General features: G+C 46.6%; 1 protein-coding gene across 2 annotated transcripts; it reads left to right on the top strand.

The window, feature by feature from the left end:
- Nucleotides 1–982: 982 nt before the first annotated feature.
- On the top strand, nucleotides 983–12,535 carry srpx (sushi-repeat containing protein X-linked). Of its 2 annotated transcripts, XM_047046571.1 has the most exons (10): nucleotides 984–1,152; nucleotides 6,105–6,161; nucleotides 7,926–8,117; nucleotides 8,474–8,650; nucleotides 9,592–9,718; nucleotides 9,894–10,015; nucleotides 10,194–10,373; nucleotides 11,092–11,225; nucleotides 11,679–11,800; nucleotides 11,921–12,535. In XM_047046571.1, exons 1-10 carry the CDS (start codon nucleotides 1,089–1,091, stop codon nucleotides 12,099–12,101), a joined length of 1,356 nt encoding a protein of 451 aa, XP_046902527.1. In that variant the 5' UTR covers nucleotides 984–1,088; the 3' UTR covers nucleotides 12,102–12,535. The 2 variants fall into 2 exon arrangements, with proteins under 2 accessions (XP_046902528.1, XP_046902527.1); XM_047046572.1 differs by lacking the exon at nucleotides 6,105–6,161 and having other exon boundaries at nucleotides 983–1,152.
- Nucleotides 12,536–13,989: the final 1,454 nt, after the last annotated feature.

Genomic DNA, 13,989 nt, shown 5'->3' with positions numbered 1-13,989 from the left:
AAAGAGGGATTGACTTCACAGCCTTGAGTTATTTCTGTAATCACAGTCGACATTCATAGAAACATAAGACCTGCCAGTTAAAGACGGTATTATTCTCTACCTGGGTATGATTCACTGGCTGCTTCTGTAATTACAGGTGACTGACTGTCTAGTGGGGGAGGAGTGGGGAGGGGGGAGGGGGGAGCGGGTACAATGAGATGTTCACTGCTGGAATATTAAGCATTCAATTTAGCACGGTCAACAGAGTAGCATGACCCCACCCACCCACCCCCGCACTGTTTCAGCTACTTTTCTTCACACAGATAAGAGACTGGCAGGTTTTACTACCAGGTTATGGAAGCAGGACAGATCAAGTCCCAGTCTTCACACCTCGGTGCCTGTGTGGGTGTGTACCAGGGCTTCCTGTCCTCCACCCTCAGCTGCACACAGTCTCACAGCGGCTTGACCTGGGTCGACCTGGTCATGACATGGTTGTGTGGGTCCTGGTGTTATGACCGAAGCCTCTGCCTAGGGACACACATGCCATGGGGATATTATTAAACAAACACACACACACACATCGCTTCCGGTTTCCTGTGAAGACAAGGAGCACTTTGACACCTTTGTGTGGAAACACACATAAGGAGACTTCAGAGAGGGGCTGGGTGCTAGCTAAAAACCATGGGTGCTTGATTTTAGAATTAAACAGTGGTTAGGCTTTCACCAGCCCTATTTGTTCTATCACCAATGCCTTTCCTCTTTCTCTCTGTAATTTACCATCTGTGACATCAACTTTGCTCCACTACTTGTATGCTACAGGAACTATAGCCTATGGCAGGCACGGCACTCGTTGAAATACAATTATAGAATTTTAATGGTTGATAGACGTCTACTATTATCTGATTTTCTCCGATTCCCTGACGTCATGTCCTTGTTCAATCAACTGTACGCTGCTTGTGTGGCTGCCAAGAGGGGCTTGGGCCAGATCCGATTGAGATCCGGAGGAAAACCCTCTCGAGTTTCTGGAGCAGGAGGCGGGCCCGCGCAGGAAGGAATGCGCTGGAAGTTTTCCTTTACTTTCCTAATGCTGAAGTGACCCGCGCGTGAATATGGACACCTGGTTGGTAGTATTTTTGCTGGTGGCTGTCCAGCGCTACACCTCAGCGTACGAAGGTAAGGAATGGATACAAATATGCACCGTACGCGTTAATATAATAAGTGGCTTTGTTGATTACCTTAAAGTTATTTACGTTAGTCTCCTAATAAACGTTGTCTTACAGACCTAATCACCGTGGTAATTTCCTTCCAGTGCGTCATTGTAGTTTTTCTGTTGGTGCTTGGCCTTTACGCACGGGGCTAACTCGCGGTTGTTACCGCTAGTTTTTGGTGAGCCACATTTTCTGTTTACGTGGATGGGGTAGAAACTGGGGTGAAAGCGGGGGGAGTACAGTGCGCATCTGGGGAACTACACAGAAAACCCGCCGCATAACACTGGCGTCAGAGTCCATAAGACAGTCCTGTCTGAATTTAAACGTGAATATTTTGAAACTTTGACCATACTACCGATGATATCACTCCATTCATCTAGGGAGGAATATTATGCAATTTAAGCATGAGGCAAGTGTGTAAAAGTCGTATCTACGACCTTTTGATGGTAATCGAACAATGCATGTAGTCATTTGAGATCTTCATGTTTGAGCACCATGTCCTTCTACAGTGAGTACATTTAATTCGGCCTGGTTTAACGGAAAAGGGTACTAGGGCAAGGTCCAACGTTTGGCTGCAACAATGAATCCTGTGTTAGTGATGAACTGCAAAAATATCGACCAACTCAGGGGACAGAAACACTGCTGCACACGTGCACATCACTGATACACATTCTGTATCAGTCTATTTATATTTCTCTCTCTCTCTCTCTCTCTCTCTCTCTCTCTCTCTCTCTCTCTCTCTCTCTCTCTCTCTCTCTCTCTCTCTGTGTGTGTCTATCTTTCTATCCCTATCTATCACTCTGTCCTTTGCTGTTCTCTTTTTCTTCTCCCTTTTTTGGTTCTCTGTTTCATTCCTTCACACACCCCAGGTCCTTCTGAAGGTATACTTGCAGGCAGGGCAGGATTCAGCCTGCGGTGACGTTTAGAGTAAAAAGAAGCTGAAAGCAGTTCAAAGAGAACAAGAGGCTAGGATTAGGCTTGGATTGGAGAGTGTGTACATGTATGTTTATGGCTCTTTGACACAAACGTACCTGTAATGGAGAAGTGTAGAGTGTGTGTGTGTGCACGCCTGCATGCATGTGTGTTGGCGAAGTGGTTCACCACTTTGCTGATCACACAGGCTGTAACATGAACACAAGCCGCTGGGATAGATTTATACTGACAGGGTAAACACAGCTTGTCAGACTGCCACATATAGATTTGGGGTTTTTGTGGGTTTTGTGTGTGTGTGTGTGTTATCTGTGTGTGTGTGTGGCAATACTGTGTTTATTGGGTGTTTATTTTACAAGGGTGTTGTGTTTGTTTTGGGGGTCAGTTTTCTTTCCCTGTTGAATGCGTGTGTGTTGTGTTCAGAAGAAAGTTCAGAGGATTGCCTAGTAACAGAGTGGATCCATATGATCAAGCTCATTTGGAGAGGGATGACTTGCCTGCCCTATGTCCTCACACACAAGCTTGCTCTCTCTCTCTCTCTCTCTCTCTCTCTCTCTCTCTCTCTCTCTCTCTCTCTCTCTCTCACACACACACACACGGTTCTGTGCTGTAGTCATGTCAGAAACCTGCAACATCTATGCTGTAACAGAACAAGCTCCCCAGCCAGCTCCCCTGGAACACGGCAGGGTACTGAGAGGATGTCTTCAGTAACAGAGAGCGACTGAAGATACAAAGTATAACTTGTGCTGTACAGTGTGTTGCCTACATTTGCCCATACGTTAACACTGCTACTTTGGCAATATGAGCACTAGCAATTCTCTGCCACTATCACCTGTTGAATGGAACTGAGTCAGATAAAACTGAGAGGTAATATGGACTGTGAGATACAGAGAGAGAGGGGGGGAGAGAGACAGGGGAGAGAGAGATGGGAAAGAGGGGGAGGGGGAGAGAGAGAGGGGGGGGGGGAGTTGGTGAGGGGGATTAATGAGGATATGCAGGCATGGGGAGAATTTCATTACAAAGATAGGAGAGATGGTATTCAGAGAGACAAGTGGAAGAGGTTGCCTTGTGAATGCACGAGTGTTATCTAAGAACGGAAAGATGGGGGGAGAGGGGAATGGGGGGGGGGGGGAAGGGGAATGGGGGGGGGGGGGGGGGGGGGGGCGGGAGAGGGATGGTGTGTTCTTTTTCTTCAGTCTGATGACAGGTCTGCTGTGGTTCTAGCCCTGCCATGGGCCTCTGACTCAGCTCCATCCCTTACAGATCACCTGCCGGGCGGCCGGCCTCTTCCCTCAGGATCAGTTGTTCACAGGGCTTTGACAGGGGAGAGAAGCTTCTGGGTGGTTACCCCTCACGTCTCTCTCTCTCTTTATTTTTACATTGCTCTAAGTCTCTCTGTCAGTCTCTCTCTCTTTACATCTATCTCTCTTAGTCTATCTCTCTCTCTTTCTCTCTATCTATATCTTCACATCTATCTCTGTCTCTCTTTCTCCACAATTCCAGCAGCCTGCACAACGTACTGATGTCTTTCTACTCTCCAAGGAGTAGTTTGTTCTCTGAGAGAGGGAGAGAAGAGAAAGAGAGAGATAACGGAGAGAAGGAAGGAGACAGAAAGAGACGTTGATGCGGCTTAGAAATCACACTTGGACCAGCACACAGAACACAGACACACCAGATTTAGATGGATGACTTCGGCCTCGATACAGCAAGGTTAATACAAATAAAAATAAAGACCAAACTAAGAACTTATGGTTCCTAGAGTTGCAGCTTTCCTTGTTTGAAGACAGCATGGTTGATGACACCGTTTCTAACCAATTAGGAATGGATTTAGTTTCGGCTGTTATTTGGATACAGCTGTGAGTTGACTGAATTAAGCGAAACAGCAGCGTGTGTGTGACAGATGTGAGGGATTGACTGTAATGATTAGTCAGACCGACAGGTGACCCACTGTGCCTACGTCCCAGCTAATTCCTGTTGCAAGGAGGGGTTTGCTTGTCCGTCTGTGCCTGTGCCTGTCCCTAGGGAAATATGCCACGTTATGTCCCCCCACCCCCCACACACACACACACACACACACACAGACCCCGCACATACACTCCACAGCTCAGGTGATGTTATTGCAAATAAATAAGCCTCAGGGTCTTAGCCTTCCTGGGCATGTGATGGAGTTGTGTGCTATATAGAGTTAAGCAGACAATTTGAAGAGGCTAGAATTATTTTGGCTAGCATCCCCCCTCTCACCCCCCCCCCCCCCCCCCCAACCCCCATGTCTGTGTGTCAAGGACTATGCTGTGTCCGTATCATGGCTGGTGGTGTAGGACTGACTGTGATTGAGTGAAGTTAATTATCATGGGCTTTGTTTGTTGAAGTTTCCCTGGATTTCGTACTGAGCTGAACAGATGCACACACACACACGCACACACACACACCTGTGTCTTGAATTCCAGATCTTTCTCTGTTTACCTTTGAAAGCCCTGTCCACATACATTCTTGAGATCCCCTCTCAGCCTGCTACATCTGATTCACCCCATCAGAAGTTGCCTTCACACTGTGTGATTGGACTTCTAAAACCCCAGGGGGGTGTGTGTATGGATGTGTGTGTGTATGGATGTGTGTGTGTATGGATGTGTGTGTGTATGGATGTGTGTGCTGGCCTGTAGTGTCTGGTATAGACAGGTAGTGCTTGTCTGACAGAATGACTAAGAAGAAAGGACCCAGACAGACGTAGAGCGCTTCTCTCTTACAGAAACCAGCAGCTAGTTACAGTATCGGGCTCTCTCCTCGACGCTGTGCGGTTGACAGGCTCCTGTAAAGCGGCTCTGCTGCCTGCCTGTGTGCACTGCCTGTCTGTGTGTCTGTCTGTGTGCCTGTCTGTGTGCGCTGCCTGTCTGTGTGCCTGGAACACTTGTCCTCTGTGTTGGTCATGGGGGCCTGGAACAGAGGACACATTCACTCCACAGCATCCAGACACACAGGCTGAATACCACCCTTCCCCTAACTCCCTCCCCTCTGCTCTCCTCACCCACTTCCTGATTCTCCTGGCTGTTATCATTCTTCACCTCCCCCGATCTCTTCTCCAGCCCCCCTCCCTCCCTCCCCCCCCCCCCCCTCCCAGCTCTCTCTCTCCTCGAGCTATAAATATCCCACGTTGTTATCTTTTGTTGTTTGTAAATTGTACCTGGCTGTTCTAGCAATTATACATTCATTATGTGTATTGCTCTCTCTCTCCCCCTCTCTCTCTTTGTCCCAATATAATTCTATATATATATATATATATACTGTATATATTAGCTGCATTATAGCATTTCCCTGCAGTTTGACCATACTCCACACTCCTTGAAATACAGGTATACAAACAACCAAAGAGCTAAGTTATCCTCAGTTCTGTCATGTGAACAGGTGGCATCAGAGAGAAAGGGAGGAGGAGATACACCACCCAGTAGGTATGGACTATGTTGACCACACAGCAACGTCCAGGAGAAAGAAACAAGAGAATAATGTCTACAAACAGCTCCGGGTAGTTATCTGCCTTATTCAAAACGTTTGTTTTTCTCTTATTTTTTTTCTGAACGTAGACCTGGTATGTGGTTGTCATGGTTTGGTCCCCCCCTCTGGTTTTGGACCAGTCTCTTCTTAGAGGGGGTCGTTTGGCCAAAGCAGCTGGAAAAGGAGCCATTCTGTTGGGTTCATGTTCCTAGCATGTGTCTTTAGAACCCTCTGGAAGCCTCCTTTTATATTCTATTTGATTCTGGTTCTATCCCAAATATATCATTTAGCAACGGGTTCCAACACTACAGTCTGAATGCTGTGTCCTTTTGTATGGATCCTCTGGCAGACATGAACACAAACCTGTGGTTTTTGTTCAAAGCTGGAGTGTTTTGAAGCGTTGCTAAATGTTTTGGATGGATCCCTGCCCTCCGCTCTTGAACGCATCCCTGCTCCCCTCCTGGTCACCCCCTGCTCTCTGCCCCCTCCTCTCTGTTCCAGGGTCAGGATACTATCCGTATGCCGACGATGAGGACTCCTACTCTGGTAGATACAGAGGTAAATGACATGACATGCACACATGCAGCTACACACACACACTAACACGCTTACACACACACACAAAAGTAAACACACATATACACTCCTGGATTTTCACAATATGAGGACTTTAAAGAGCAGATCTTATTAATGATTAAAGGAATTACAGCAGATTAAGTGTTATGCCACTTGGTCTCCTTAAACGAACCAGGCCACGCACCACTAGATGGCACCATGCATCTTACGTTTCACAATGATGTCAACGTAAGTTCCAGTTAAATTCTGGGGTGAGTTAGACAAGGAACATTATGCCTCCAGCCAAACCAAACTTCTGGATTCTCTCTCTGCCTTGTAAAACTCAAATTCTGGATTGCGTTCACTTACTCAACAGTAGTGGAAGACAACGCCAACACACACACACACATCAGCCCTCTGCCATTATTAAACGCAAGTCTGCAGTCCAGCTGGAGATTAGCCCACGTTAGGGTGTGTAATGAACCACACAATCAGGAGTGTGTGTAAAGATGTGTGTATGTGTGTGTGTGTGTGTGTGTCATCAGCGAGTGTAGCCCATGCCAGCAGGAAATGGACTGCAGATTGGATGGAGACTGGAATACAAACCTTAAGGCCTCTCAAACTTGGCTTTGATGATAGGAATCTTTAAGCTAGCGTTGGAGGATACCTAGCCAGCTGTGGAGGAGTAAGACAGTAAAACAGCTTCAGTGTCTTGACAGAGCTTTCTCCTTCATGATAGGGACCATATTGGTCGAGACGCAGACCCTGTTCTAGACTCAACCCTCATCCTAGAGAGCTACAATCCTGTAGCTTTTCTGCTCCAACCGTTTTCACAGCTAATCTTAGCCAGCTAATTATACCACTCATGTATGCTACGTTAGCTTTGGATTGCTACGGTGCTAAATGGATACATTCGATGATTGGGGCTGGAGAGGTAGCTCTCCGGTTCCAGGGTTGGACGGACCTGTAGAGATCAGCGATACTGATGTGGGGACCAGGCCTCAGAGCAATCAGAGAGCAAGAGAGCAGAGGAATCTCTGTGTCCACCTCACTCCTCATACCCACCCTACAACGTACACAACCGCTGCTTTACCTCTCGTGTCAAAATAACTCCTTTCTCTCACACATTCTGTCCTCCCTCCCTCCCTCGCTTTCTCTCTCTTTCATTCTCAACTCCTCCTCTAATGCAAACACTTCTACTCAGCATCTTGTCACTTGGGAGCATGGTAAGTAAATAATGTGGGTAATTCTACCCACTTGGTCTTTAAGGGTTCAATGGCTTGGTTGTCACGGACAAAGTAGTCGACCCACAAGAACTGCTATAATTGTTCACGTGCACCGCTGTAGTCTCCAACGTGCACTGCTGTAGTCTTTCACGTGTATTGTTGTCTTGGAGGCCTTTCATCTCCATGGAGACCTTGGGGTAAGTTTGGAAGCATATGGTTGCTAGGGGTTACCTGTAAGGCTGTCTGACAGACTGCCAGCATCTGTAGGTAGAGATGTTTCAGCCGAGAGAACAGATTGTATAGAAGATGTCTACAACCATGGCATATTCCTCTGTGGCTGTGCTCTACAGTACTATTGTAGTAAATTAGATTAGGATCATATTCAAATCATAAAATAACTTAACAAGTTTATTGTTCTGGTCATTGGCATCAGCTTGACAAATCACACCTTTCACAGCTTGACAGTTGGAGTGGTTTATTTAGACCTTCCCTCCCCTGGAGGTCTAAGCCCCGCCCTGTCCCGTGACCCCCCTGTGTTCAGGGACCCCCTGGTGCGCCCCCATCAAGGTGAAGCATGGCGACGTGAGCTGTCGGGCCCCCCGCGGGGAGCACTACAGGAATGTGATGGGGACGCGCTGTAAGATCCGCTGCAAGAGGGGCTACGAGATGCAGGGCCACAACGAGGTGCTGTGCATGGCCAGCAAACACTGGTCTGCCAACTACGCCTGCAGGGGTGAGAGGAGCACACACACACACATAAACACACACATAAACACACACACATAAATACATCTCTTACTTTCTCACTCGCATGCACACACGTGTACTTATCATTGCGTGCACACACACTCACTCACACATACTGAACATTGCGGTTTTCAAGACACAGTGCCTCGATGTATGTGGTCAGATGGCTGAGCGGGTAGGGAATCTGGCTATTAGAAGGTTGCCGGTTCGATTCCCCGGCCGTGCAAAATGATGTTGTGTCCTTGGACAAGGCACTTCCCCCTACTTGTCTCAGGGGGGATGTCTCTGTAAGTCGCTCTGGATAAGAGCGTCTGCTAAATGAATGTATCCGGTGTCTGTCAGAGGTCCGGTGCCCCAAGCTGAACATGCCCTCTAACGGAGGCTACAAGTGCTCCGACGGCTCCTACTTCAACTCCCGCTGTGAGTTCTTCTGTTCCCCCGGATACACTCTGAAGGGCCAGAAGACTTTGACCTGCCAGCACAACAAGATCTGGACTGCAGGAGAGAGCACCTGTGTGGGTGAGTTGATGTGTGTGCCACTCTGTGTGTGTGTGTGTGTGTGTGTGTGTGTGTGTGTGTGTGTGTGTGTGTGTGTGATGGTTCATCCTAGCCCATACTCCCAGTCTGCAGCTGCTAGTCAGCTCCTGCACCAGGGACCATCTACCTGAGTCATTATGTGATGAATCACATTTGGTCTGGGTGCTGACTACGTTAATGAAACAAGACTGAAGGCGTGTTTCTAGACTGACTTAATTAAGACCTTTAGGGAGATAGTCACGACTCAGCACAGCCAGGTAAAGCCAGTGCTCATCTCGTACTTCAGGCACCGGTCCAGACTGGGTCTGCTGGAGGATAATAAGTGCTTCAGTGTTGCCATTATGATAATCTCTCGCTTACACAACTGCCGTGGAAAGGTGTGATATGTGCAAAGCCGACATGGAAAGAGACATTCTCCTCATCTGGTTTTTCCTCGCAGGCGAGGGATATGAGATTTATATCCCTCGCTCTCTAGCCTCTCTCCACAGCTGGCTGCACCCAGTACACAGGTACTGAGCTGACAAATGATACCAATTTCACCCCCCTGTACAGGTGTATAATAACTGTATTTAGGTAATTACTTGCAGGGCTGAATATTGCAAGTTTCACTGGCTCGATAGGTGAATAGTAATCACAGAGTTTGTATGTGTGTGTGTATGTCTGTCTAATACTACGTAACAGACTAAGTATGATATGAAGTGACAGATTTGATTTTCATTTTGTAACACAAACTGGCAAACACACAACGCTGAGAGATTCAAAATTGCTTGGTTGTATATTTAGTATTAAAATGAATGAATAATGAATAAACATGAATAAAAGACCAACAATTTTCACGCTATGTAAAGAAAACAGGACATGTTTCAGACATGACAAGACACTCACAGTCCTCCCCTTCCCTCCCCTCCCCCCACCCTGAGTAGATGTCGACGCTCCGGTGATTAAGTGTCCGACTCTAAAGGATAAGTGGGCGGAGCCAGGGAAGCTGACCGCCAGAGTGACGTGGGACACGCCGGAGGGAAAGGACACGGCCGATGGCATCCTCACAGAGTCAGTATGACCTCTGACCTCAGAGACTAGAGACCTAAGACCTCTAACATCATACGTCTGACCTCCTAGTTAGCGTGACCTCTCCCCTCCTAGCCAGTTTGGCGTGAGTCAGGATGTGAGTGGAGAGCTGGGCAGTGCCGGTCCAGGGTGTTGACACTGAGGCTGTGTGTTTCAGTGTGGAGCTAAAAGGGAAGCCTCCCAGCACACACTTCCCAGAGGGGCTCCACAAGATGTCCTATACCGTCTACGACCGCGCCGGGAACAAAGCCTCCTGTCGCTTCTCCGTCAGAGTCCGAGGTGATGTTCGTCCAATTATTCATTCAATCAATCTTTCATTAGTTCATTTAATCTTTCATTTGTTTATTCATTTGTTTATTTGGAAAGGTCTCCTGTTTTGATCTGTGTTTTTGTGAACAGTGGTGTGTTTTTTGCATGTGTATGTGTATGCGTGTATGTGCGTGTGTATGCTGTGCAGTTCGTCGCTGCGGCCCTTTGACCCCACCAGAGAACATCTATATGAAATGCGACAGCGACGGGGACAACTATGGAGCCACCTGCGAGTTCAAGTGCACCGGCGGATACGAACTACAGGGCAGCGCTGCACGGGTCTGCCAGTCCGGACTCACCTGGTCGGGCACTGAAACCAGCTGTGCACGTACGTATGCAGACCAGCACGTATCAGACACACATACACTCACACAGGACTAATGTATAACCACACACACATCCAGGGAAACAGTGAGACACACTAACAATCCTCTGACATCTCATCTCCCCATCCTACCTGTCCACCCAATCACACACACACACAAACACACACAATGGAAGTCAGAGAGATTGAAGGGGTTCACTGGAGGTGAAAATAGACCTGTATTTCTGGTCAGGGTGTGTTGTCAAATCGATCAGAGGCATCATGCTGATCAATGCCACCCACTCGGGCATCGACCAGCAATGTCTGTGAGACACAATTAAGTGGGTTACTGTCTGAAGAGAGTGACTGCATTTTACTGCTGTAATCTCATGTAACTCTCTTATTGCTCTTTGTGGTCAATATTGCGGTTGCTGTTTTGGATGGGATGTCGTTTTTTATGATCATGTAGCGGTGCGTTATTTCACTTGTTGGACAGGCCTTGACAAATCGATTTTGTATAGGATGGTATCAAACTGTGCTGTCCTGTTTAGGAGGACTTGCTTTGTCTGACAGCATGCTATGTCCCCTAGTGTAGGCCATTATGTCATGATTTCAGTCATGTCACATCTTATGTCACGTCTGATTTGTGTTGTGTCATTATTTCAGCCATGCTATGTCACATGATGCCATGCTATGTCATGTTATGTCATGCTATGTCACATTATGTCATGTTGGGTCACAGCTATGAACGTCAACGTGGGTGTTCGTTCCGCCGCGGCCCTGCTGGACCAGTTCTACGAGAAACGACGTCTGCTCATCATCTCCGCCCCCACAGCTGCCAATCACTACTACCGCTTCCAGATGACCAACCTGCAGGTGAGAGGAGGGCAAGGTGGGGTAGGGTGGGCTGGAGAAATTCAATTGTAAGAATCTGTTTTAGTGTCCCCTGGCTACTGCAGCATTGTGTGTGTATGTTTGTGTGTGTCTGTGTAGTGGCTGAGTTGATGGGGAAGAGTAGTCCTTCAGCTCCTGGTAAACACTGGAAATGTCAAAAGGCAGAAAGAACGCGGCTCCTCTCTCTAAATCAGGCTATTTTAGACTTTAATGTTTTTGTCCAACCGTCAAAAATCATTAAAGGGGAGCTGCCTCTCAGATCCCTGACCTTTTAAAGTGTCAACCCCGAGATGACTGGGGTCAGATGATATGAGTCACCTTGCCTTTAACAGGTCAGGTGATGGATTTTTCGAAGAAATGTGTTGACATAACATTTATCAAGCTTATCATCATGTCCACCTGTGTTTGTGTGTGTGTGTTTATGTGTGTCTCAAGCATGCACAGTGTGGGCTGGACCTCCGGCATCTGACGGTAATTGAGCTGGTGGGGATCTACCCAGCACAGATTGGACGTATGCGACACAGGCTTATCCCTCCAGGGCTGGCCCTGCAACTCAGGTAAACAAAAACACACACACACTTCTCTACCATCCACACACCTGTCCTCACATGGGCTTCCTCAGACAAAAACACAAACATCCAGTTTAGCGACACCATTTAGTTTGGATGTTTCCCTAGGTTGCAGCTCCAGATTCCCCACAGTACCTTCACCTTGGTGCTGATAGACAAGCAGGGAACAGACAGGCATCGCTACACGTACCCCATCACCTCGGCCGAGATCTTCACCACGGTGGACACCTTCCCTCTCCGCAAGGAAGAGATGCTACAGCAACAGGAGGCGGGGCATACCTGCCAGTGACCACACCCACCATCACCAACCACACTGTGCACACTGCAGACCACCCACACACACACACACACACACACACACTCACAAACACACTCACAAACACACACTCACATCTCATTCTCATGGACAACATCCGGACGTCCTCAGAAGAATGGGTTGCTCAGTGCAGTCATATTGATTCTTGTTTGTATCAGTGTGTTTGTCTGTAATGCATTTTTCTATCCGTTTTTTTTTTTAACTCTTCATTGTCTTTGCTTTAGTTATGAAACTGGATAAATCCTTCAGCTGTTTTTATATTTATGTTATAAATTCTTATAGCAGTGTTTCCAGACACGCTTGAAAATATTTTATATTTGTGTGTATAGCACAGTGATGCTGGGTCATCAGTACCCTGTCCTATTTGGATTTCACACACAATTGAATAAATATCCCTTGAACAAAGATTTACATTGACTATATGAAAGCATCACTGTTTTGTTATGCAGCAGGGTATGATGAATCTACTAAGTAAGTTTAAGTCAAAAACACACATTTACACAACTCAGTTGTCACATACAACCTTAAAATGTCTGTACGTATTATTTAAACACACAACAATCTGAGGAAAGATGTGTTTAATATTTTTGTTTTTCAAAATATTCTGATAATACATTTCAAACAAAAGTTCATACAATATGATTTCAGTCATTTGGCTATGAATTTGTAACTACAGGCCCGTCATTTCCAAACAGACTGACAGACAGACAGACAGACAGACAGACAGACAGACAGACAGACAGACAGACAGACAGGCAGACAGAGACATGAGTTGACATGAGACTTATAATTGAAACAGTACATGCTGTAAGAAGTCTACTTTGTTGCTTCACTTACAACTCTTTGTCAGGAATAATTACATTTGTATTATTATTACTATCATTGTCAATGACTGATGTACATATTGACCCAGGAGTTTTAAGGGCTACAGTAACTAGGGATTGAGCAGGCAGGGCATGCCACATGGAGTATCACACAGCAGAAGAACTAGTGACTACGTCAGAATGGGACTACAGTTAGCATGTTACTAGAATGCTGCAACAGTAGAATATGACTGCAGTTGAACTGTAACTACAGTAGAATTGTAATACAATAGAACACGACTGTTCTAGAATGTAACAACAGTAGAATGTGAATACAGTAGAATGTGACTACAGTAGAAGCACAGTAGAATGAGACTACAGTAGAAGCACAGTAGAATGTGACTACAGTAGAATGAGACTACAGTAGGAGCACAGTAGAATGCTTGTTAGGACGACTACAGCTACACACTGAGGATCAAGGATCCAGAACACATGGGAGTGGAGAGGATAGTGGGAGAATCTTTTTGACTGTATCACCGTCCAGGAATGTTGTGTATAAAGGACAAGTCATAGCGACCTTGGTGCTGCAGAGATGGGAACATGGGAGTCAGACTAGCTGAGTCACAATGCTGACTCACTCCAACATCCAGCCTCCATCTCCTCCTCACTCCTAGCATCGTATCAGCTCACCTTCTACCCTCGAGCACAGCTTCCACCTGTGTTGTACAGCACACCTGTGCTGGAAGTAGAGCGGATCTTTTCGTCGTTCTCTTAGTTCTGTTTTGTGCTGTTGTTTCTTTGCCTTGTTCCTCCACAGGCCAACAGGTGTTCCTGTAATGCTAATGGTATGTTTTTTTTCCTCATACATTTCATTCATTTTGGTCATTGTCTAGAGTATTTTTCTTACACCAGAGTTAACTAAATTATACCTGGGGCACCGTTTAGAAAACTGCTTCGATTTCAACTCCTTTAAATAGAACATCAGTTCTCATATACACACATTCTATATCTAGAGATTTTAATGAGAGCACGCTTGTTTAAAGTTGTGCCCCGTTTTC

The sequence above is a fragment of the Hypomesus transpacificus genome, chromosome 23 (assembly GCF_021917145.1).
Source record: "Hypomesus transpacificus isolate Combined female chromosome 23, fHypTra1, whole genome shotgun sequence".
Taxonomy (NCBI): domain Eukaryota; kingdom Metazoa; phylum Chordata; class Actinopteri; order Osmeriformes; family Osmeridae; genus Hypomesus; species Hypomesus transpacificus.
Note: the sequence above shows the minus strand (reverse complement) of the source record. Positions and strands in the feature narration are given on the sequence as shown.